Raw genomic sequence first — 25,054 nt, 5'->3', positions numbered from 1 at the left:
ACAGAGGTCAAACGTTTTCTGTAAGTCTTTACAAGGTTTTCACACACTGCTGCTGGTATTTTGGCCCATTCCTCCATGCAGATCAACAGTGATGTTTTTGGGCCTTCGCTGGGCAACACAAACTTTCAACTCCCTCCAAAGATTTTCTATGGGGTTGAGATCTGGAGACTGGCTAGGCCACTCCAGGACCTTGAAATGTTTCTTACGAAGCCACTCCTTCGTTGCCGGGGCGGTGTGTTTGGGGTCATTGTCATGCTGAAAGACCCAGCCACGTTTCATCTTCAGTGCCCTTGCTGATGGAAGGAGGTTTTCACTGAAAATCTCACGATACATGGCCCCATTCATTCTTTCCGTCACACGGATCAGACGTCCTGGTCCCTTGGCAGAAAAACAGCCCCAAATCATGATGTTTCCAATCATGGTGTTCTTTTGATGCAACTCAGCATTCTTTCTCCTCCAAACACGACGAGTTGAGTTTTTACCAAAAAGTTCTATTTTGGTTTCATCTGACCATATGACATTCTCCCAATCCTGTTCTGGATCATCCAAATGCTCTCTAGCAAACTTCAAACGGGCCCGGACATGCACTGGCTTTAGCAGGGGGACACGTCTGGCACTGCAGGATTTGAGTCCCTGGTGGCGTAGTGTGTTAGTGATGGTAGCCTTTATTACTTTGGTCCCAGCTCTCTGGAGGTCATTCACTAGGTCCCCCCCGTGTGGTTCTGGGATTTTTGTTCACCGTTCTTGTGATCATTTTGACCCCACAGGGTGAGATCTTGCGTGGAGCCCCAGATCAAGGGAGATTATCAGTGGTCTTGTATGTATTCCATTTCCTAATAATTGCTCCCACAGTTGATTTCTTCACACCAAGCTGCTTACCTATTGCAGATTCAGACTTCCCAGCCTGGTGCAGGTCTACAATTGTGTTTCTGGTGTCCTTTGACAGCTCTTTGGTCTTGGCCATAGTGGAGTTTGGAGTGTGACTGTTTGAGGTTGTGGACAGGTGTCTTTTATACTGATAAGGAGTTCAAACAGGTCCCATTAATACAGGTAACGAGTAGAGGACAGAGGAGCCTCTTAAAGAAGAAGTTACAGGTCTGTGACAGCCAGAAATCTTGCTGGTTTGTAGGTGACCAAATACTTATTTTCGACCATAATTTGCAAATAAATTCTTAAAAAATCAGACAATGTGATTTTCTGGATTTTTTTTTTCATTTTGTCTCTCATAGCTGAGGTTTACCTATGATGAAAATTACAGGCCTCTCTCGTCTTTTTAAGTGGGAGTACTTGCACAATTGGTGGCTGACTAAATACTTTTTTGCCCCACTGTACATGCTTACAGTATGTCTCCCAATTTTTCTTATCTTTGTCTCTAACAGCCAGGTGAACAGGACGTAAACTGTTTATTTATTTATCTGATAATGCTGAATGCTAAGGTAAACCACATAAGTATGGAAGTACTACATTAAATCTAAATTATAGCATATATACTATAACACTAAAAATGTTAGATAATGAGGGTAGAAAGATGCCGCTCTACCACAGTCCCTTTCTCTGTGCTGGGTCGTTGGGGACATGAGAGGCCAGAGGGGTGAATCTGCCTTTTAACACCTACACCAGCGGCAGCTGGGGTCCGGTCCAAGGATAGACCAGCCCTGCTTGGCTTCTAAAGAAGCCAGTATTAAAATTTGTGTGACATCTACATTTAGGGCATTTAGCAGATGCATTTAGCAGACGCTTTTAACCAAAGCAATATCGGTTAATGCATACATTCACACAACGGCGGCGAAGTCAACCATGCAAGGCGACAGCCAGCCCGTCAGGAGCAGTTAGGGTTAGGTGTCTTGCTCAGGGACACCTCTACATTCAGCTAGGAGGAGCCGGGGATCAAACTAGCAACCTTCCGGTTATCAGCCAACCTGCTCTACCTCCACTAAGCAGACCCCATTAAAACCCTTTCTATGATCAAAAAGCACTTGCCATTGGTCTGATGTGTTCAGTAGCGTACTGCTGTCAATCATAGAAGTGGTCAAACTCATCATCTGTGTCCTCAGCCTTCTGGACCCGTTTGTCTGACTGCTCCGACAAAGACTCCTCAATCCGAGGGTCTTCTTTTACCACTGGAAAGAATATCACTCGTTAGAGAACACTCCCCAGCGGAAGATTCAGTATTTAACTGTAAAACTTCTCCTCTTCTACGGGTGGTAGTGTGGGAACTTAAAAATACCTTTTGTTTTGTTGAGGGATCTCAGTTCATTCTCTCTGAAAGACAAAATTTGTTATACATTGTATAAAGATGTGGGGTTGCTGGTAAGCGTGAAGGAATAAGCAGGACACCACTCACTGTTTACTCTTCGTCTCCGCTCGAGGTGCGACGAGACGTTCAATGTCCTCGCCGTCCTCTTCCTCACTGTCTGAGCTCTCCACTGAGCTGTCTCCTCCAGTCCCCTCTCCCTCCTCTTCCTCCTCCCGACTGTTGGCCTCTTCCTCCTCAGAAACACTTTGTACCTTTATAGATCTGGATGAAAGGAAATTTAGTTTTCCACTCTGTCCTAAGCATCATCTTTTAAAGGGGTGATATAATGCCACCAGATGTGAGTGTGATCAGCCGTTACAAGCTGTGTTTCCTGTGTTTAAGTGACATCACAAGTGGCCGCGTCCACCTAGCTGTTTAATGGATAGATCAGTCTTCCAGCCAACCCAGTGGACTGCAGCAAATAATCAATAATCATCACGGCTAATCAAACTCACACCTGGTGCAACGATATCACCCCTTTAAATCCATTTGCATTTTATATTAGAAAACATTCACACAAAAATAATAAGTTAACACAGACGGAAAAATTGCAATATCAAGACATCAAGGCAAGAGTCAAGACTCCGGCCTCAGCCTCTTGAGCCAGCAGCACCGATGCGTTTGTTGTTATCGTTACTCAGGGTTGTACAGGCCGATCCTCACCTGTGTTCCTGCGGTAAGACGATGCTGTCATCTGAATCCGTCTCCTCCGGCTCCCCTTCCTGTGCCTGACAAATGCCCACTCCTCCATCCTCTTCCTCATCCAGCTCTTTCCCATCATCCTCTACCTCAGCCTGGCGTTCTTTATTCTCCGGTTCCTCTTCGGCCCGCGACTTGGCGGCAGCTTCACTCCCACTGTCAGAGGACCCCGTCTGCTCCTGGCCTTCCTCTTCTCCACTGGCCTCCGACTCCTGCCCTTCATCGTCCTCTCCTCTCTCCTCTTCCTCTTTATCCTCCTCTCTGTGTGATTCCTCCTCATCCTCTTCCTCCCGTTCCTCCATCAGGCGGTTTTCTTCATCCTCACTACTAGAGTCTTCATCAGTGTGTTTGGCATCTCCGTCGGTTTCCCCCTGGTCTCCCTGGACGTCGGCTGCCTCCTCTCCAGCTCTCTGCGCAGCTGTGTTCAGATCTCGTCTACTCTTCTCTTTTACACTTACAGAGTCTTTCTGCTGTCCACGTTCCTTCCTGCTGGGATCCTCATCCTCTGTCGTGTGACTGGAGGATTCTCCCGCCACGCTCTGGGATTTCACTCTGAGGGTTCTGCAGCTCTTCTCTTTGTGACTCCCCGATTGGTCCGTGTCACTTTGTGTCTTCTTCTCCGCTTTCCGCTCGCAGACGGACATTCCCCCACGTCTGCTTTCTGTCTCTGATGGCGTGCCGCTGTATGGTCCTCTGGTCGCTCTCTGCCCTTTGGTCGCAGTGGGGGGAATGAAGACCTCGGAGTCTGACCTCAAGGCTCCAGCAGACCTACAGGGAGGATATCAGAGTCGGTTGGTCGTTGAATTGAATAATGGACCGCGGAGGAGGTTACAATAGTTGGAAGAGTGTTGGCATATTGGTATGGTCGATTATCTATTGCATTACACATTTTAAGGTAAGGGAAAAGCTAAGAAGTAAGGTAGTAGTTCAGTAAGATGGTAAAGATCATACCAAATATGTACTAAATGAGTAGGTGGGTTGTTTTGTACTAATACTTTTTTAACAACTTGATGGGCTGATATAAAATGAACCAGTTGTTTGTATGTTTTTATGTCTTGGGCATAGTATTGGAAATAGGAGCTGTGAATGGAACATACTCCTGGGAGCTGCTCTTTCTGTCTGAACCGCTGGGCTGTCTTCCCTCCTTCCTTCTCTTCCTCCTCTCTCCTTGGCTTCTTCCATCTCCAGAATCCCTGCTACCGTCACTGCTGTCTCCGTGGGCACTGGACAGACGGACTGTAAACACACACTCACACACACACACACACACACACACACACACACACACACACACACACACACACACACACACACACACACACATTACATAAGACTACAATGCCTAAAAGATGCTACCTCGGTCCAGCAGATACAAGAACTTCTAGGCATGATTTTCCCCACATCAGCTATATTTAACCTCTTTTGTGTACGAGAAGGAGACACTGCAGGCCCTTTCTACTGCTGTAAGACTATATAACCAACACTGCTCCCAATAGACCACCCATACCCAAACTGATTAATTCACTAATGGGACTATTCACAATGTGTAATAGTGTGTAATAATGTTCACTTATTTTTTTTTATCACATCCTACTATTTTACTGATGCTTCGTGATCCCCTTTCGCTTTGGTACCACTGCAGATTTTCCCACTGATGGATTAATAAAGTATTGTCTCATTTGATCTTATATTACTGTAATGTTTACCTGGTTTAATGTCCAGCTCTTGGGGCGAGCTTTTGCCTCCACCTTTTCTGTTTTCTCCCCATGCCTCTGCATCGTGTTCCCCACCTCCCCCAGCCTCGGCCCCCCTGCCCAGCACCCGACCCCACCCTGAAGGCCCTGCCATGGCCCCTGGAGCCTCGGGCGCCTGGAGGCCTGGAGGGGACCCCGCCTCACTGGACACCGAGGGGGGGGTCCCGTTGGTCTGAGGGGCCCCCCGGGGCGGAGGCCCTGTCTGGGGAGATGTTTGGTGGTGAACCGGGGATGGGCGAGGTGGGGGGAACAAGGTGGGTGAAGGAAAGCATGAAGCATCATGGGACGTGTGAGCCTGAGTGAGCCAAGATGAGGAGGGCATCATTGGTGGGACGAAGGCATCCGGGCGGCCATGTACTCTGCAGAACTCCTCGGGCTCAGACGTTGCTCTCTGAGGCCAATGGGTGTTTTCTAGAAGACGGTTATAAATGCAGGTTTAGTAAAAGTTGAGTGTGTGTGCCTGGAGGCTGGCAGGGTGTTGTGCGTTCCATGTGACAGATGGTTACCTCGGGGAGGGGAGAAGCGCTCTCTAGTGAAGGATGTGGTCACATGTTCCTCTTCCCTCTTCAGTAAGTCTTTCAGAAGCGCTTCCAGCCTCTGTAAGAAGAGGTTGGGCTTTTACTCCATAGATGACTGATCAGACTACAGAGCATCATCTGTAAGGAAGGTCAGGAATGATTTACAGGATCAACTTTAACACAAGCCAGGCGGTATAATACCCTTGAACGAACTAGACTCTCAACAATGACTACAGACATGGAAAACGTATTGCTCAGGGGTTCAAAGCAGCGGTTTAAACTCAAGTTCCAGAACCTTCTTTTCTGCGCGCTGGGTGTGGTCCTTCAGCTGCTGGTGCCAGCGGGGGGAGTTCTCCTCAAGGTACCTCTGGTACTCCAGCTGTGGGGGGTCAAAGTTCACCGGATAGTTTATGAAAGAGTCCAACAACATATAACAGAGGGATTAAGTGTGCTTGCGAGACTGCGTCATGTAGCCCATTGTGATCCAGTTCTTAACCTGCATTAATCCACCAATAAAAGAGATCCCCACACAAACACACACACACACACACACACACACACACACACACACCACCACCACCACAATAAAGCTGACCCACATTCTTGAAGGCCAGTAAATATCACAAACCAAATGTCAACATGTATCATTTATTTTAACTTACATACATATTTCCATATGAAGGCCTACCCATGCTTACTTGGTACTTGGTAATGTGGTACTGTCCATTCAAAATAAATCATACTAACTGAGCAAACAAGAATGTGTGTGCTTGTCTGCGTGTGTGTGCGTGCTGGTGTGTTGTCCGTCCCCCCTCACCCTGAGGGTGTTCATGGTGGCGGTGTGGGCCACCATCTCCCCCAGTGTGGCCTCGGCCCTCTGGAAGTCCTGCAGCAGCTGCTGGTTGCGCCGCCGGGCCCGTCCCTCTCGCTCCCTCAGCTCCTGACACCGCCGCTGCAGACGCATCGCCCTGCTGCAACAACAGCACCCGAGCCACCATCGAAAGGTTTGAATCCTAATGCCCACATGCCCAAACCTCTACCCACTCACTCATGACATACCATTTAGAATTTTGAAGAAATAGATCCCGTGTATAATAGGGGAAGCTTACAATCACAACAGAGACCCTCTAATTGGAGGGTGTTTGTGTGTGTGTGAGTACTTACAGGAGTTTGTTCGTGTCGTTGTGTACTTACAGGTGTTTGTGTGTGTCAGTGTGTACTAACAGGTATTTGTGTGTGTATGTGTGCACTTACAGGTGTTTATGTGTGGTTGTGTACTTACAGGTGTTGTTCCCGTTGGAGCTTCAAGACGTCACAATGCAGTTGCATCCTGCGGTTCTCACTGTTCAGGACGTAGGAATGAATGGGTTCAGAGATATCTTTACCTCAACGTTGGACTGTAAGTCAGATCAGTAAACAGACATGAAGGAATCACCACCGTCGACCATTGAATGAACAAGCTGAGGTCCAAATGGTATCATGGGTTACAACTATGTGTCATTCTGTTTCCTTTAGAGCAACTCCTTAGACTTCAAAACACTGTTAGGGAATACATTAATACAATGAAATCAATCGTACCTCTTCCTCAGGCCCTCTTCTCTCCCTCGTTTAAAATGATCCAGGGCATCTCTTGTTAAATTAACACGCCAGGGAGACAGTAGATTCTCTTTCTGTGCTGCCATGACGGCAGGCTTTCATTCAAAGAGATTAACAGGGATTAAGGAATAGGAAGCATTAAGCCAGACAGGGCACAGAGCATGCGACCATCTGTACTGATTTCATTTTGTCACAAATAAAGCGTCCTTAGACCATACCCCTTGCATGTTCTATAGCAGGCTTGGATTATATTGATTGAAGGACCATGTTTGTGGTCATCAACATGTTAATACACCCCTGGGTATTAACATGTTAACTGTGTTTGTAAGATAATACTGTATAAACCTTACTAGAGGAATATTGTTCAATAAAGGCTGTTGTACACAGACGTGAGATGAATCTTTTTTTGAAAATGACACACTTTATGAAAGTGCCCTTTTGTTCACATCACCAATTATTTTTAATCTATTACGAACAAATGTAATAATTAATATGTTTAAATTAATGGCTTGCAGCAAAATTAAGTGAATGCTTTTGAGTCTTGTTATCCAACAATTAATTATTATTATTTCACGTTTAATCAATATAAGTCTAGCCCTGATTTAAATTCACACTGAGCGGAACCTTTAGTGTGCAGGTGTTGGGGTCGCGGACTGAATTCTCCTGTAACACAGTCGTTCAATTCATAAACCAAAACAAAAACCAACCAGGAAAAAATAAATAACCAACATTTTAAAATCCATTTATGTTAAACTATTTAAGTATCAGAATGTCCGTTAAATTTTAATACACCGAGCAAGCAATTTAAGCGAGTAGTTCAGTACGTCTGTCAAAGCGGTCCCCTATGTTGTCACTCCTGGTTCCCACTGTGCCACTGGTTCCACTGGTCCACCACAGCCCGAGAAGGCAGTATCCAATGGTAATTCGCAAGAAAGATGGCCAGCTTTGCCAGTAACACGTATTCTCGAGTGGAGAGAGTATGCCGACACATGCCCGTGGTCCTGAACACCTTCCTGGTCTTCTCCATCACGGGGGAGGTGAGCTACCTGGTCCTGGTCGAGGCGCCCCTGGAGGCGGACCGGACCCGGACGGAATGGATCAGCTGCTGGAAGCTGATCCATCTGTTGGCGCAGTACTTCATGCTGGGCAATATCTGCTGGAACGCCTCGCTCTTTGTGAAGACTAGCCCGACAATCAAAGGTGTCTTTCTGGGAGGAGAGGGCATGGCCCAGGGATGGAGGTAAACAATGCATGCATGCTGGTTATAATATGGCTTTCCTGATGATCCTCATATACCTACCTTTGTATATTTATTTGAAACAACAGTAGATGTTATATTAATTATGTTGTTCATTGTGTGATGGCGAATGGGGTGGTCTTAAGGGGGTTTGACTTCCAGCCAAAAGGTTCTAAATTTGTACCCAAATGTCGGCAGTCCACCTGTAGGCCTCCCTGGAAGAGAAAGAGACTCTCGCTCTGGATGAAAGCGTATATTAAACGTAGATAGCAAATTTAAAGTCAGCGAGCTGGTACTTCTCCTTCAGTGACTGAGTCTCTTTCTTTCTTTCTTTCTTTATTTCTCTTCATCTCTCCATCTCTCGTGCTCACCATCTCTCTCTCTCTCTCTCTCTCTCTCTCTCTCTCTCTTGCTTTCCCCCCTCCCCCACCAGGTACTGCTACACCTGTGAGAGCCACACCCCCCCGCGCTGCTCCCACTGCTACGACTGCCGTGTGTGCGTGCTGCGCCGTGACCACCACTGCGTGTTCTTCGGCCAGTGCGTGGGCTTCCTGAACTACCGCTACTTCCTGTGCTGCCTGCTCTTCATGTGGGCGGGGCTTCTGTACGCGGTGGTGATGAATGTGGAGGTGTTCATGGTCATCCTGAAGGAGGGAGTGACGCCCCACAGCGTGCTGCTGCTGCTGGTGCCCTGGATCATGCTGGTCTCAGGTGTGTGTGTGTGTGTGTGTGTGTCTGTGTTGCATGATTGGTGGAGTAGAGGTATAAGCCATGGAGGTCATCCACATGTATTTACTCTTGCCGTGTGTGTGTCTGTGTGTGTGTGTGTGTGTGTGTGTGTGTGTCTGTGTGTGTGTGTGCACTTATGCCACACTTCCAATATTTTTGGATGCATCACTTAAATGTTGAAAATGTGTGTGTAGGCAATAGAGAACCCTGTTAAAATTAAGAAGAAAGAAGAACATTGAACAGCCCTATAATTAAAATGAAGAAAGTTGTATTTTGCATTATACAAACAGTTTTTTTGTATGTATACAGTAAATGATAAACCTAGCCTAAACTGTACTCTAAAGGTACGGCCACACAGAACGCGTTACGCGCGTTAGAGGGATAGAAAATCGGCATTTTTGCATAGGGAACCATTGGTTTAGGCGCGTAGAAGCGTTACACGCGATAAAGCAGTGCGTTACACGCGTTTTACGCACCTAAATAGCGCGCCCTACGCGCCCAACACACCTACGCACGGAATTCAAAAAATTTAACTTTTTACGGTCCTACGCGTAACGCTTAGCCGCGATAGCCAATCAGCGTTGAGCTTGACCCGACGTCACTGGCAGAGAGACGGAGGACAGGCGCTCCGCAGCTGATATAGAGCGCCTGTAGTTGGTGAGCTGACGGGAGATCCTGGCACCAACCCGAGCTAGCAGGTCATCGAACATGGCCCCAGTCAACCGAAAATACCGCTGGAACCGGCCGTCATCCAGGCAGAGTTCCTGGAGGAGGTGGTGAAACTCACCCAGCTGTGAGCGACTACGGAGGATGTCATGCACCCAAACACGACGGCGTTTGGGTTTCCTACCCTCCTCGAGGTCCCACAACAAATACAGCGCAGCGATGGTGGTGATCTCAGCCATGTTTGTGGAGCAAAAGAAAAGTAGCAGGGGAAAATAAGTTTTGGGCGGGCTCATCTAGCTGTGTAGGCGCGTAAGGCGCGTTGAACCATTTTTGTGACACACAATGATCAAGCAGCAGGTTAGGGGCGTTACGCGCGTAATCCTACGCACGTAACGCGTTCAGTGTGGCCGTACCTTAAAGCTAATACATCCCTTATTGCTGTGTGTTATTCTATGTATGTTATTACGTGAATTAATAATAGAAGCGTGAACATGAACCTTTAAAGATTTCCCATTCTCCCGGGCTGTCACGAAACCTGTCACCCCCCCCCCCAGGCCAGGTGTCTCCACGTGCCTTTGCCTTTGCCTTCATCGCTGACACCTGTGTGGTGGGCCTGCTGCTGGTGTCGGCCTTCCTATTCTTCCACGTGCTGCTGCTGCTGCGGGGCCAGACCACGCGGGAGTGGTACTCGTCGCGGCGACCCTACAGCCAGGGCCTGCTGGGGAACCTCCGCCACGGCCTGGGGGCCCGCTGGTTCCTCTGCTGGCTCTGCCCGCTCATCCCTTCGCCGCTGCCTGGGGACGGCATCCACTTCCAGGTCACGGGGTCGCTGGAGCCCGCCGTGGCGGCGCGGTAGAGCGGAGGAGCTCAGCGGAGATATACTGGAGATAGAGCAAGAGGAGGAGGTGGAGGTGGATAGGGAGAGGGAGGGAGGGAGGTGGAGAAAGAGAGGGAGGTGGAGAAAGAGAGGGAGGTGGAGGTGGAGTTGCTTTAGTGTAGCACTAACGGGGCCTTCTTAAGCAGACGTTTTTCCTTCAGCTGTTGGAGACGAGGGATATGGTGTTGGTCAATGATGGTCCTCCAACTCAGACAGACACACAAACACACACACACACACACTGAATGACTGACTGACTGAACCACCAAAGGCCTTTGTGAGAGAAAATTATGACTTTTCGATTGTCAGCTACAATCTACTTACTACTGTGTAACACACTACAAGGTTTACCATTAATATATTACCGGTCATTTTTGTGGTGTAAAATGGTCAATCAAAATAGTTACAGGTGAAGTGGAATATCATAACTATTTGTAGAAAACACAAAAACAATATTATTTTCAAGCACTCTTTCTCTCTTCAAAATGACATGCTATCTAGTGTCAAGCCAAAGCAGTTGGGGGGGGGGGGGGGGGGGGGGGGGGTATCTGAAAAAGGAAATCAACAATGAACATTGTTCAATGTGTGGAAAAAAACAACACATTAGATAAAGGGTTGTAGACGGTACACAAAATGGTGATTGCCATCCAAAGGTGTGTATGATGCCAAGAGCAGGACTAAACAGTACCACAGCACTATCCTTCATATGTCTGAGCTGTCCACATGTGTTATAGGTTAATCATATGATTTATTTGCACTGAATATACGTTTTGTTTTTTTTTCGGCCTTGAAAATAGAATGTTCATTATGAGCTTTCAGTTCAATAAGCAAACAATTATATATAATTATATTATTAATATATATTGTTATCTTTGTTGGACATTTGATGAATCTGAGATTGATATAATTTTTTATATGTTGATTTGTAAAGACCATATGACCGAAGTCCAATATTTGAAGACTTTTAATAATGTGCTGATGTTCCTATATTTCCACTCCTTATGAATTGGTTAAATATCACATGATACTTATGTTAACAATAAAGACTTGGACATTTTAAAATGATGTATCTTTTTTTATTCTTTATATATTAGCCTAATAAACAATATTATAGATATAGAGGTGTTGTATTTGTTTACCGTAAAGGCGAGGAGCCAACCTCGGCATATTCTGGTATTCAATTTTCGATTCCAATTGGTTATTGGTCAGTGTGAAGATGCGGTGAAATGAAATACACCCTAAAACCATTAACATTTACTAATGCATTCGGTGTTCAACTGAGTCCGTGGAGTTCATCACCCAAACCTCTCCTCTGTAATGATCTCTCTAAGCCTGTACACTCAAGCAGCGATTCCCAACCCCCGGTCCCCGGACCGGAGCCAGTCAGTGGACCCGTTAGTTCCGGGACTAGAAATATTCCCAGAAAAAAGAAAAATCTTATTTTATAACTTAGGCTATAGTCATTTTATCTCCTTAAACACATAGACATAACATCGATCAATATGCAACTAAACCACAGTAAAATAAGCACTGTGGTTGCACTGTGTCTTTGCACTACTTTGTGTTTATTTAGGTCTCAGGTGACTAAATATAAGCGTTTCTCTTCTAAATGTTATCATTTTAAGTGATTGCATCGTTGAAGGGAGCCTGAGACTCACGCATTTCATTGCTGTTGCTTTAATTATTGTGAAGATGAAAAATAGACCTTGAAAAACCGCCACATCCTTTGTTTGAAAATGATGTATCTTATCTTTCAATTAAGGCATAAAAATGGACTACCGGTCCTCCAATTATTTTTAATGAATATGTCGGATTGCCAGTCCTTGGAACAAAACAGGTTGGGAACCCCTGCACTAAAGTACACGACCGCCTCGCGCCCCACCCAGATCAAACAAGTCGCGGCTGGCCGGGTGAGAACACCCCCCCTCCCCCTCGTGATCCGCGCATCACGGAGGAGGAGACAGGATCAGATCAAAGGAAGCGGCAGAGCCTTGGCAATATCCTCGCGTGCGTTCCCGTGCCCGTGTCTCGGCTCGCGGAACGTCTTTCAGCTCGGGGGACCCTGTGGGCATCCTCACGTGGGTGTCGTCGGCGAGACCGGATATCAGACGAGATGCTGAGATGCTGTCGATAACCCGCAATTATCCGCAATTATCTACCGCTCGTGGATGAAGCCCGGTTGTAATAAACAGCTGCTCGTCCGAACACGGACAACATTGACTTTCTTTGTTTTTTTATTTATCAAGAACGACCTCTCAAAGACCCAGACTGCTCCACCGCTTCCATGGCGTCCGGCTGTGGCATGTTCTGAGCGGAGGCTCTGGGAGATCGGTGGCGCAAGGCAAGATGAAGGCGCCAGGGAGAGCGAGGCGCACGCGGCTCCTCCCGCGGCTCCTCCCGCGGCTGTGCGTCTGCGGGCTCGCCCTGTTGGCCGCCACCTGGCTCGTGCATTTGTTTAATGTCACAGGTGGGTATAAGGGAAGATGGATGTTAGAACAATGCTGGGGTTTGATTTTATAGTTTATTATTAATTAATTAACTCCGTCGCGTGCTTTTCAAAACAAAAGCCATCGGTTAGGACTGCAGATGTTATTTTCCATGAGGAAACGCATTAGAATATTATAATTTAATACAACAGACATCATGGCTGTAGATCTCATGGTTCTTTATTTGGTTGATGCTCGTGTGTTGGTCGTTCCTGCAGGTTCAGAACGAACGTATGTGGACAGCGTCCGACTGTGGTCCAGGAGAGAGCTGAACCCGCAGGACACAGAGCCGGACAACCAGACCTCCAGCACTCCAAGAGCGGGTCAGTCGTGTGTGTGTGTGTGTGTGTGTGTGTGTGTGTGTGTGTGTGTGTGTGTGTGTGTGTGTGTGTGTGTGCGTGTGCGTGCGTGTGTGCGTGTGCGTGTGTGTGTGTGCGCGGTTTGGTAGGTAGGCACGACAAATACCTAAACACAAATTCCACAAATTGAGAGTTGGAAGCATTAAACGGGCAAACCCTGGTCGGGGATGAGACAGCATCCTCCCCCGAAATGGGATCTCATTAATCCCAGTCTGATCCAGCCTTCACTGCCTCTGCCTCTGTTGGTCTTTAGTGCGCCCAGACTGGGCACACTCACTGACTTAAGTTGCTTCATGGCTATTTGATTGCAAATAACAATGATTCATGTTAAAAACAATACTAATCAAACAATCTAATCGATCACAGCACTGTAATGATTAGGTTGAGTTATTAATTGAATACATTGGATGTCTATATTAGAATATGATTACTAAAAAGGAAGAACATTTCCTCTATCCTCACAGTCGGTCAAATCATGTTCATATTTCTTTATTTAAAATGTTATGGGGATATAGCGATTTTACATTTTAAAGTGCTACTGATGAATCAGATATGATATTAATTCCGTTCTAGGGCCCCCTGAAATGTCTTTGTCACCCCTCTACCACACAGCCTCCCTCATACACGCACACACACACAGGCACACGCACACACAGACATACACACACACGCACACACACACACACACACACACACACACACACAAACTCACACATACAAACCCACACGCACACATGTGTACACCTTAGCACACATACACACACACACAGACACACACACGCGCACACACACACACACACACACACACAGAAACAGGCACACAGACACACTCAGTAGTTGCTAGGAGACAGAATGCTGAGTTTCTGGTTGGATGCCACGTGCATCTGCCGTGGTTCAAAGTGTCGGCCCCCCCTAACGGCCCCCCCCTAACGGCCCGCTGATTAGAACTCTCTCATCTACACCATGCAAGCATAGATACACACACACATGCATATACATACGTACACACACGTGCATGCATGCGCACACACAGACGCGCATACATACGCACACACACGCGCACACATAAACACACACACGCGCATACTTACGCACAAACGCACACATACACACACGCACAGATGCTTTTGTCTTCGCTGGTTACTGAAAGATGTGTAGCTGTGATGAAGGGAAGAAGGGGACAGATGGAGCTGGGAATATTTTCACGAATGTGATTTCTAAAACGAGAGAGTGGGTAAGATTTGCCACAAGAGTCAGAGTGCGGAAACGCGATTCCTCGGTAAAATCGTCCGCTGCACTTCAGCGTATGGAACGACAGAATGCAATGCTCTTTTCTTTTTTTGAAGATGATGATAAAAGATTGTGAAGGGGATAGCCAATTAATGAAAATGTCATAGCTTGAACCATTTTAAACGACTAAACAACTCTAATGAATAACCCAATGACGTCTCGATGAAAACAAGGAGTAAGAAAATGAGTCAAAAAGTCCCTTATAATAGGAATCAAAGATTGCAGCTGGTTAAGTCGCGTGAATCGTGAAGACCACCACCATCAGCATCACCATGATAACCTTCAAGTAACTGGTATACCTGTTGCTAGGGAACACAACAGCGGGGGGGGGTGTTCAATTGATGAAACATGACTGTCCTCCCAAGGCCTGAGCTACCTCATTATCCTAATACGTCTCTCCATCTCTCATGCTCTCTCTCTCTCTCTCTCTCTCTCTCTCTCTCTCTCTCTCTCTTCCTCTCTGGGGCTCACCATCTCTCTCGTGCTCACTATCTCTCTCTCTCTCTCTCTCTCTCTCTCTCTCTCTTTCTCTCACTCTCTCTCTCTCTCACTCCAGCCATACACGAGTTCCCTGAAGACATCTTCACTCCCAAACAGAGGAGACAGGGAGCGATCCTTCTTCATGTCCTGTGTGTGAGTAATCCCTCTACTTTTGCATCGACAGCCGCACACACACAAACACAAATATGCATATGCAAAGCCCTGCAGAATGCCTGAACCTAGCCTTGTCCATTGTGTCTCCTAGGCTGTTTACATGTTCCATGCTCTCGCCATCATCTGCGATGACTATTTTGTGCCGTCCCTGGAAAAGATATCAGAGGTGAGCCCCTATAGGCCTTTACAAGCTGGCCTTGAATCACTTTCAGTATTTTAGTGTGCGGAGAATGCAAATGGAGAATGTGGAAATTCAATGGGGAAAGGTCCAAAAATGTGTATGATGTGATTTATAATCTTTGCTCTGTTCTTGACCCCTAAATTATAGAATCTTCAACTCAGTGAAGACGTTGCCGGGGCAACCTTCATGGCGGCCGGGAGCTCCGCCCCTGAGCTCTTCACCTCCCTGATTGGTCAGTAAGAAAGCCTGCTGTATAATTAGCCAACCATACACACGTCTACATAGGTACGCCATCTACAGCTGCAGTCATACTGGTCTTAACAGGGTTTGATGGTCAGGTTCTGGGCCCTGTAGAAACCACTTTGGTGGAGGAGGCCTGGGCTACGGTCGAAGGTTCAGATAAATTCCTAATTCTTAATTCCTAACCTCTTTTCCTTGAGGTCAATGGAATTCATAAGGATTTAGAGAAGCCCCCCCTCCCGGTGCTAAGAGAATCAGACTGCCTTCACGCTAGGCTATGTCCTGATGTGATGGAGGGGGTCATGAACCTTGTTCTGCCGTGGGGAAGCTACATTGTTCTGGAGAGAAACTGCAAAAGGTGGAAGTTAGACACTTTGCATGTGCGTTCTTACCGTGTGTTTCATGCAGGCTGTTTATACGTGGACAACCCGGTGAAAAATATAACTTCCTTACCAGGGTTGGAATTTAAATAAACAAATTGACTAAAGTCAATGCTCCCAGTCACAAAAGTGAAACGAAATATACATTTATCCAAAGAGACTTACAACCATTCATACACCGATGGCGCAGTCAACCACGCAGGGCGACAGGGAGCAGTCAGGGTGAGGCGTATTGCTCAGCCTCAACACCTCAACCATCAGCTAGGAGGAGCCGGGGATTGAACTAGCAACCTTTCGGTCACAAGTCAACCCGCTGTTCCTCAAGAGCTATTGCCTCCCTTGTCACAAGTTTCTCACGCTTACACTCCTCACCACAAATTTTTATGGAAAGGTATCCCTATTAGTATGATTGTTTGAAAATAATTGTCGCTCATGTTGATTGTGTTTTCACCAAATGGTGCGTTGGTTTAATAGTTCGCGCCCAAGTCATTTTGGCCGGAAGTATCTCCTTTCCTCTCCTAAAGGATAGTCCAGTGTACCCTACGCTAAAGGAGATGAGAAAGGAAGCGTTGAAGCACCTTTCATTAGCTTTGAGAGAATTAGATCAGCCTTACTCATGGCTGCCAATTAGATACTTCTGGGTCCTTAGCCAAAAAGACTGTGTGACCGCAAGTCTTGTAGTGGGATTGACCAGTAGCCAATCAAAGCATGTTTATTTCATGTAGTCTATTTTCCAGACTGGGCTGCTCATCATGTTATGCTAACCACTGACTACTGGCAATACACAAAATGGAAGAATGTTTACAAAAAAGTTAACTGCATCCCTTTCCTGATCTTTGAGTAATCTTTGATATGACAAGGGCGCTGTTGACTCTTCACTGAAAGCTGCTCAGGTCTTTAGTTTTCCTGTAGCATCCTTCAGCCTGATGCCTAGCACCCGCCTTCTTCTTAAGGGCCTGTGTCTATATTCAATACTGGAAGAAGAAAGTGTCTTCTAAACAAGACCAAATACAACAATACCAAATATTTATAGAAGTAAAAATGAAAGGTACATAAAAATACTCACCCTGTGCGACAGAGCTTTGCTTCGTTGTAAAATCAGATTCTGTTTCTAACTGATGTGAAGGCACACAGACTGACTGATACCCCCTGATCCATGGTTCCTTTTTGTTTCCTTTACCCCAGGGGTGTTTATCACCAGAGGAGACCTGGGAGTTGGCACCATCGTGGGATCCGCTGTCTTCAACATCTTGGTCATCATCGGGATCTGTGGGATCTTCTCCGGGCAGGTATATAAGGATAGGAGACCTTCCTCTCATCAAATATCCATGCACGCGTCCACCTGGTCTCTAGGGGTACACTTGGTCTGACATCGTAGTGCCACGAGACCAGTTGATGCGCTGTGTCTTTGGTTGCCATGGTAATGATGAACCAGAAGTTGTAGTCGTTATTCTGGTAATTGTATTTTTAGCTAACAAGGCTGACTCCATGTCGCAGCAGTTTCCAAGAAAGAATAATAACTGTTATGGTTCTCCTGATAGTTATTGTGTGTCTGGTGCTTGTGTCCACTCCTATGATCAGTCCATCATTCTGAGCTGGTGGCCTCTATTCCGGGACTCCATCTTCTACATCCTGTCCATACTGGTGCTCATCATGGTAAGTCCTCTGTTCCTCAACCCCCTCCTTATGGATTGACGTGGTTGCTGTGTATTACAATGGATCTTTAGAGATTAATTGCTCATGCCTGATCGTGATTCCAGTGATGGTTAGGCTTTCAGAGATGGATAATTTTCTTACACTCTGAACATCACTTAAACCTTTGTGCTTTCTGGATTGGTTTAGAGTTTACTAAATGGGTTAAGTGGATAAAGTATTTGGTGACATTTGAGTCCCCATGGCATAAAATGGTATATTTGTGTAAAAATGGGGATCCACAGGAAAGATGGGTTTCTCTTCAGTGCAGTGAGTTTGCTCTCTACATACTGTATGTTGATGTAGAGGAAATTATTTTTCCTCTACAATGAGGTCAATCTACCTTCTTTGAAATATCGAATATGTTTTACAGAGGGTCTAAATGTGCGACATTGAGTCTTGTTTTGTTGTGTCGTGTAGGTGATCTATGACGAGAAGGTCCAATGGTGAGGATCTCTGCACTACACTCCTCTGTGCTGCTATGCTCTCAGAGTAATTGTGAAGTTAACATCAACTACTTGTTCTTGATATTTGGAGTTGTCTCAGATTTGTTTTCTTGTGTGGGTGTGTTTGTGTGTTGGGCATATGTATGTGTGTGCGTGTGTGTGTGTATGTGTGTGTGTGTCTTTGCACATATGTTTGCACATGTGAGGCAGGTGGGAGTCCATTATTCTGATCTCTATGTATGGGATCTACATCCTCATCATGAAGTGAGTCCGCCTCTCTGCTCAACATTCACTAAGAAATACACTTTCTCCTTGCACTCTCTCTTCACTACGGGGATGAGCCCATAGTTACAGGTTATTACCTCTGACATCTGCGCGGGCATGTGTGTGCCATTGTGTTTGTGTGTGTGTGTGTGTGTGTGTGTGTGTGTGTGTGGGGGTTGGCGTGTGACCATGTGTGTGGGTATGTGTGTGTGTTCCCACTTGCGTGTGTGTGCCTGTGTGTGTGTGTGCGTGCGTGTGTGTGCGTGCATGAGTGCGCGCGCGTGTGCGTGTGTGTGTGTGTGTGAGTGTGTGTGTTTGTTTGTGTGTGTGCGTAGGTTTAACCGGGCGCTGTGCTGCTGGGTGGAGGGCCGCTGTAGCCGGGGCGGTCAGGCGTGTCTGAGCAGCCTGCGCCGGACCACCGCCGTGGGCCACTCCGGGGACTGCGACACGGACATGGTCCCGCTCAAACCAGGTATCCATGGCAACGTGTGTGCGCGTCTGTGTGCGTTTGCGTGTGTATGTGTGTGTCTGTGTGTGCGTGTGTATGTATGTGCGTGAACGTGTGTGTGTGTGTCTGTGTGTGTGTGTGTGTGAGTGTGTGTGTGTGTGTGCCTATGGTCCTTTCCTCTGGAACAAACAGCCCGAGGAGCTGACGATCACAATCTGTGAACACAGATTGTTTCTGTAAAAGAAACTTTAAAACATACCAATTAAATCAGCTTTCTCTTAATCTGTTTTATTTATTTATTTATTTATTTATTCATTGTATTCTTAATCACATTGTATTGCAATTTTGTACGAAAAATGCTCTATAAATAAAGTTTGATTTGATCTCACTGACACTAGTAATGATGCAGCCAAAATGTACCGAGTTTAGCACACAACTGTTCTGAACACCTGGGGCTAGCCCTTAATAATAGAATCCTGCTTTCATTAATTGATTTTAGCCTAGGGGTCACAGTGTTGCTTTCACACCTTCTCACTCTAACGATGTGCCGGCATGTGTCAAGTATATTATTATATTTATATTATTTTTGGAAATGTTTTAGAGTGACACACATTCACGCCGTCAATCAGCTCAGATCCGTTCCCCTGTGAGATCCCATGAGCTGAAATAGACCTCCTCTCTCTCTTCTATCTAGGCCCAGCTCACTCTCTAAGAGAGAGGCTCTCTGGAAGCATAGGTCTCAGTTATATCACAGCACACAGTATGGGTAATGTTAAGTAGATCAACTTATTAAACAGCACTTATGAATACTAATCTTAAAAAATATATATCAAAAGTTTTCTGAACCTTTAGGGTTGTCACAGCTTTTGCTGATGAATAACAGGAGAGTTGAAGAACAGGAGGGATGAAGAACAGGAGAGAGCTGGTGGCGATTACAGAATCACCTTGTGTGGTTCCCCTCCCATCTCTTCTCTGTTCTTCTTCGTTGGTCTTGTGCTCTTTCGCGTGAGCAGCGTTCTTTCTTTCTGCGTCGGCTCCGTCAGCGGCCTCCACCGTCTGCTCATCCAACGCTCCTTTATTCATCATCGTCCCCCACTCCCGTCTCCCCCTGTCTCACAGACGCCTGCACCGTGGGGGTCCAGGAGGCCACGCCCGGGACGGCTGACGAGACCCCGCACCAGCTCTCCTTCTCAGAGGCAAGCCCTGCCATGTTATTTATTTATGTGATTTGATCGTTTATTTGATAGGGACAGATAGTGTATGTAGACAAACTGAAACCCCTAACAGCTATCAATGCAAGTATCAGAGTGCTGATAGCGGATGCTAATTTGCAAAACCCGTCCCTAGAAGGGACTTCCTTGCTGCCTTCCTGGGGTGTGTGTGTGTGGGGGGGGGGGGGGGGGGGGGGGGATGGAGAACAAGGGGTTAGACCGTGTGGCACTGCTGGGGGGGGCTGGGGGTATAGTGGCTGAGGACGTTGTTGCGATGACCTGTGATGTGGAGGCAAGGTAGAAAGTTACAAAACAGAACTCATGGGCTATAGTCACTCTGTCTTCTGCCAATTGCTTTTCATCTGATCGTAGTCAATGTATTTGGAAATATTTTTTTTATGAGATGACACACAAGAAAGAATGACTTAATCCAATAACACCATGGAGACTTCAAGGATGTTCTACATTTTTTTTACCTTCCACCATGTGTATCTGCCTCTCTCTCTCTCTCTCTCTCTCTCTCTCTCTCTCTCTCTCTCTCTCTATCTCTCTCTCTCTCAGAGGCAGAGGTTGATCCAGGCTCGGGGGTTGGAGGACGACCCGGCATTGGGGGAGGAGATTGGCGGCGGCGACGGAGGGCCGTGGGCCAATGAGAATGGGGGAACAATGGAGGGCGAGAGACAACCCCTGGAAGTTGAGAGAGAGAGAGTGAGAGACAGGGAGAAGGAGGGGGGAGTGGGGGGAGAGGGGGCGGGTGGGGCGCAGCTTAAAGAGGAGGAGGAGGAGGAAGAGGACGACGACGAAGAGGAGAACGTCCCCTTCAGACCTTTCGCCTGGCCAGGTGAGGGGATGGGGGCACACACACACACACACACACACACACACACACACACACACACACTCACACACACACACACAAACACACAAACACACACACACACTCACACGCACGCACAGTCACAAACATGCACCACACATCAAACGCAAAAGTCATCGTTAATCTCACCAACTAGCAAGCAATTATCCTCCTAGCACTTTCTTAGAGACCAGCCTGATGTCTTTCATGGATCCTCATGTTGCTAACTTTAAACCCCGATCACAGAGTGAACGCACGCTTTCAGCTGGAATTCAAAAGCAAGAGATTTAGTTAAAGAAATGAGTTTGGGAGAGGGAGGGGGTAGTGTTATCCCCATGGTTACCCACGCTGACTTTGTGATACTCTTTTAGTGCTGTCGTTGTGTATGAGTGTTATAATGAGCAGTGTTATGTATGAAATTCGTGAGGGCAATGTTCGCAGCAGAGTGGAACGCCTACATTCATACTGTTTTGGGGAGGGGCAGAAACATAAGATTGAACCCCTTTTTTCTCTAAAATTGGGACTAATTTCAGTAACAGTGATACAATGGAATAGATTACCATGTTGACGGTCATATAAGACAAATTATGAAAAAGGATTTTGGGTCACTGGCTCTTTAAGAAAATATCAACTTCACACTCACACACACTAACCCTAACACACACAGCAACACACGCACATACGGCCTGCTTGAATATTTAATATAACTTTTAATGAGTTCTTATTAAAAGATTATGTCTGCATATATCTAGGGTCTGTCTGTACACATCCATCTGTGGATGGATCCACCTCTATCCGTGTGTCTCCATATATGTGTGTGTCTCCATATATGTGTGTGTCTCTATATAAGTGTGTGTCTGTATTAGGGATCGGCCGATATGGATTTTTTAGGGCCGGTACCAATACTGTTTCTTTTCATCAGCCTTAACCCATGACCGATACACCGATACCGATTTTTGGAGCCGATGCTGTTTTTGCTCCCTCAATTTAAATCATGAAAATTACACAATGATGATAACAAATGTTACAAGTCTGAAAATAACAACTATTGAACTGTAAATGTCTGTAAATCACGCTGGGAAAAAAAAAATGTAAAAAAGAATCTGCCAATGCCAATACACGTGAAAATGCAAATCTCGGCCGATAATATCGGTAGATTACTAGTCTCTATCTATGTGTGTGTCTCCATACACGTGTGCGTGGATGCGTGTGTGATAACGTGCCCCCCGGCCACAGAGGGCTGCTGTGCGCGGCTGCGCTGGCTGGTGGCCTGGCCCGTCAGCCTCGTGCTCTACTGCACCGTGCCCAACTGCCGGCGGCCCCGCTGGAGGGGCTGGTACCTGCTGACCTTCCTCTCCTCCACGCTGTGGATCGCCTTCTTCTCCTACCTCATGGTCTGGATGGTAGGACGCCGCACACACGCAGCAAGCCACACAAACACACGCACTGAACACACACACACAGCCATCTACACATACACGCACACACAAACACACAGCCATCTACACATCCACACACACACACACACACACACACACCGTAAACACACCAAGCCATCCACACACACACACACACACACACACACACACACACGCACACGCACCACCATACATGTACACACATACATGTACACACCCGCCCAGCGTCCTGCCTGTCTGTCCTCAGGTGACGGTGGTCAGCTTCACGCTGGGGATCCCCGAGGTGCTGATGGGCATCACCTTCCTGGCCGCAGGGACCAGCGTCCCCGACTGCATGGCCAGCCTCATCGTGGCCCGGCAGGGTGAGCGGACCGCAGGGACCCCTCCACACACACATCCACACACACATCCACACACACATCCACACACACATCCAGCTGATGGGAGGCCTGCAGTCCAGCTCTAATGAATCTCCTTTGTGTGTGTGTGTGTGTGTGTGTGTGTGTGTGTGTGTGTGTGTGTGTGTGTGTGTGTGTGTGTGTGTGTGTGTGTGTGTGTGTGTGTGTGTGTGTGTGTGTGTGTTATGTGTGATAGGTATGGGAGACATGGCCGTGTCCAACTCCATTGGCAGTAACATCTTTGACGTGCTGCTGGGTCTGGGCTTCCCCTGGGCGCTGCGGACCCTCATAGTGAACTACGGATCAGTGGTGAGGACACTCTGCCCCCTGGAACACAGAGCCACACTGCGGGGCGCCCCCTCTCCCTGACTCCATCCCATTCTGCTCACACACAGACCTACACCCCCGCACAAAGACACACACCACAACGTGAATCAATGATTTGTTTGTTTAGTTTTACCGGTGATTATTATTTATCTTTGTTTGTTCAGGTTTACATCAACAGCAAAGGTCTGGTGTACTCTGTGATTCTGCTGCTGGCCTCGGTCATACTGACTGTAAGTAATCCAGTCCCTTCATTAAAGCCCCAGAGGGCAGGATAACCCCATGGGAACTTGTTGCTATTGCTACCATCCCAGTGTCTTCCCCAATTTAAGAAATATATACCAAGACCAATCCAGGATAAAATTATTTTCAAGAAAGTCTCAGTGTCATGAAAGAAGAAGCTTGGACCACTGAGGCCATCTTTTGTTAAAGAGCAACCAACGATACAGATAAATGATGCTAACGGTTTATCAGCAACAGCACCACCTCTAGGGAAAGACTGGATACTGCAGCCCTTAGTTCCGTGATTGTACTGGGTCACAAGCATAACTCCTATCTGCTCAATAATAAATCAGTCGAGAACATGAACTTATCTTCTGAGAAGTTCTCTCCAACAGATTTTCTTATACAGCAGTATTTAGTTTCCAATATAATGTTTAGCTCTAAAAGCATTACAGAGGTCTGAACTTCACTGACCTCATAGCTGGCTACGAACATGGCCGTAACATCAATTTCCCAGCGAACATAAGCTATACACAGTGATTTCCTATCCGCTACAAATCATCAAGCAGTCTGCATGTAAAAGACCTTTAGGAGACTTTTCAAATCTGAAATGAAACGTTTACATTCAAAATGCGTCCCCAAATATCAATAAAAGCTTATAAATCTCCCACTATCCTGTATGCCAATCAGGGGACCCCAAGTGGGACCCGACCCAGAGACCCATTGGGACCCACTGGTCTTCTGTACCTTCCTCTGGTCACTGAGTCCTCCCCCCCCCCAGGTGCTCAGTGTCCACCTGAACCACTGGAGGCTGGACCGGAGGCTGGGCCTCAGCCTCATCATGCTGTACGCCGTCTTCCTGCTCTGCTCCGTCGGCTTCGAGAGGCTCTAGAGCCAAGCACACACACACACACACACTGACACACACACTGACACACACACAACTTTGTTCACATCGTCATAAACATCTCAAAGTATCGCAGTGTTTTTGGCGACGGGAAACAGGTTGTATTTGTGGTGAATCACGAAAGGTGAGTACCGTTATGCCCCTGGTGCAGCAATATGCACTCACTAGTACATTCTGTCCCTCAGACACACACACACAGTTACTGTACCCCATGCTGCAAACAGTGATCCAGTACAAAGGAAGTCAAGTCTGCTGCGTTTTGCTATAAGATTGTAATGTCCCACTGGCTGCACTTCTTTACCTTTGATAACGTCAGTATTTTGCAGTTTTATACCAAACACCTCCAGCCCACATGTTGTGCCATTAACAAACGACTTTGACACAAAACAAATGTATTAAAAATTGACTTTGTAATGTACCGTTTCCACTGCCCTTTAGTGCAATACGTTGTTTCAGATATCGTGATTAAAAATGTAAACATGAAAACGATTGTGATGACCAGCAACCAAGCAATGACTTCCTCGGTCCTCATAGATGATATGCGTTTCTTCCTGTGTGTATTGTGGCTTTCTGGTTTGGGGTTGGTTTATGTACAAGTTATATTGTAGACATGTTGAATCAAGCCTTTGTGTGTGTTCCTGTACGATGTAGCATGGCTAATCCACACCGATAATTGCACTACCCCACCGTGCTCTCTTGTAATTAAAACACAAATCCCAATTTATTTGTGAAAGCTTCAAAGCATTAAAAAAATAGATTTTTATTTTGGGGGAAATATCCTTCCTTTGAATGTCAGTGGAGAAATACTTGGGTGTTCGTCTGTATGAGAAATAAAACAAATTGTACGTTCCCCCTGTTTTTCTTTTCATTTCACAGTGAAACTCAAGAAATGAACCATCAAATCTA

General features: G+C 46.6%; 2 protein-coding genes across 2 annotated transcripts; both read left to right on the top strand.

Moving 5' to 3' along the window:
* The first annotated feature begins 7,724 nt into the window (after positions 1–7,724).
* On the top strand, positions 7,725–10,387 carry zdhhc24 (zDHHC palmitoyltransferase 24). Its single transcript, XM_079744491.1, has 3 exons — positions 7,725–8,103; positions 8,534–8,811; positions 10,050–10,387. Exons 1-3 carry the CDS (start codon positions 7,799–7,801, stop codon positions 10,349–10,351), a joined length of 885 nt encoding a protein of 294 aa, XP_079600617.1. The 5' UTR covers positions 7,725–7,798; the 3' UTR covers positions 10,352–10,387.
* A 2,097-nt stretch (positions 10,388–12,484) lies between these two features.
* On the top strand, positions 12,485–24,979 carry LOC307081946 (sodium/potassium/calcium exchanger 3-like). The gene is made up of 17 exons (XM_079745323.1): positions 12,485–12,839; positions 13,077–13,181; positions 15,064–15,140; positions 15,253–15,327; positions 15,490–15,574; positions 17,148–17,251; positions 17,544–17,618; positions 18,075–18,100; positions 18,311–18,364; positions 18,700–18,836; positions 19,932–20,008; positions 20,585–20,864; positions 22,116–22,282; positions 22,545–22,659; positions 22,892–23,004; positions 23,187–23,252; positions 24,023–24,979. Exons 1-17 carry the CDS (start codon positions 12,719–12,721, stop codon positions 24,131–24,133), a joined length of 1,788 nt encoding a protein of 595 aa, XP_079601449.1. The 5' UTR covers positions 12,485–12,718; the 3' UTR covers positions 24,134–24,979.
* Positions 24,980–25,054: the final 75 nt, after the last annotated feature.

Source organism: Pollachius pollachius (assembly GCF_949987615.1).
Source record: "Pollachius pollachius genome assembly, chromosome: 10".
NCBI classification, from domain to species: Eukaryota; Metazoa; Chordata; class Actinopteri; order Gadiformes; family Gadidae; genus Pollachius; species Pollachius pollachius.
The sequence above is the reverse complement of the archived record's forward strand: the minus strand, read 5'-3'. Positions and strand labels throughout refer to the sequence as shown.

Excerpts from the sequence above, each read along its gene's own strand:
- zdhhc24 (XM_079744491.1), top strand. The coding sequence starts at position 7,799 with ATGGCCAGCTTTGCCAGTAACACGTATTCTCGAGTGGAGAGAGTATGC. Across the intron at positions 8,104-8,533 it reads GGCATGGCCCAGGGATGGAG|GTACTGCTACACCTGTGAGA; the intron begins GTAAACAATGCA and ends CTCCCCCACCAG. Across the intron at positions 8,812-10,049 it reads CTGGATCATGCTGGTCTCAG|GCCAGGTGTCTCCACGTGCC; the intron begins GTGTGTGTGTGT and ends CCCCCCCCCCAG.
- LOC307081946 (XM_079745323.1), top strand. The coding sequence starts at position 12,719 with ATGAAGGCGCCAGGGAGAGCGAGGCGCACGCGGCTCCTCCCGCGGCTC. Across the intron at positions 17,619-18,074 it reads CCATACTGGTGCTCATCATG|GTGATCTATGACGAGAAGGT; the intron begins GTAAGTCCTCTG and ends TGTGTCGTGTAG. Across the intron at positions 20,009-20,584 it reads ACCAGCTCTCCTTCTCAGAG|AGGCAGAGGTTGATCCAGGC; the intron begins GCAAGCCCTGCC and ends TCTCTCTCTCAG.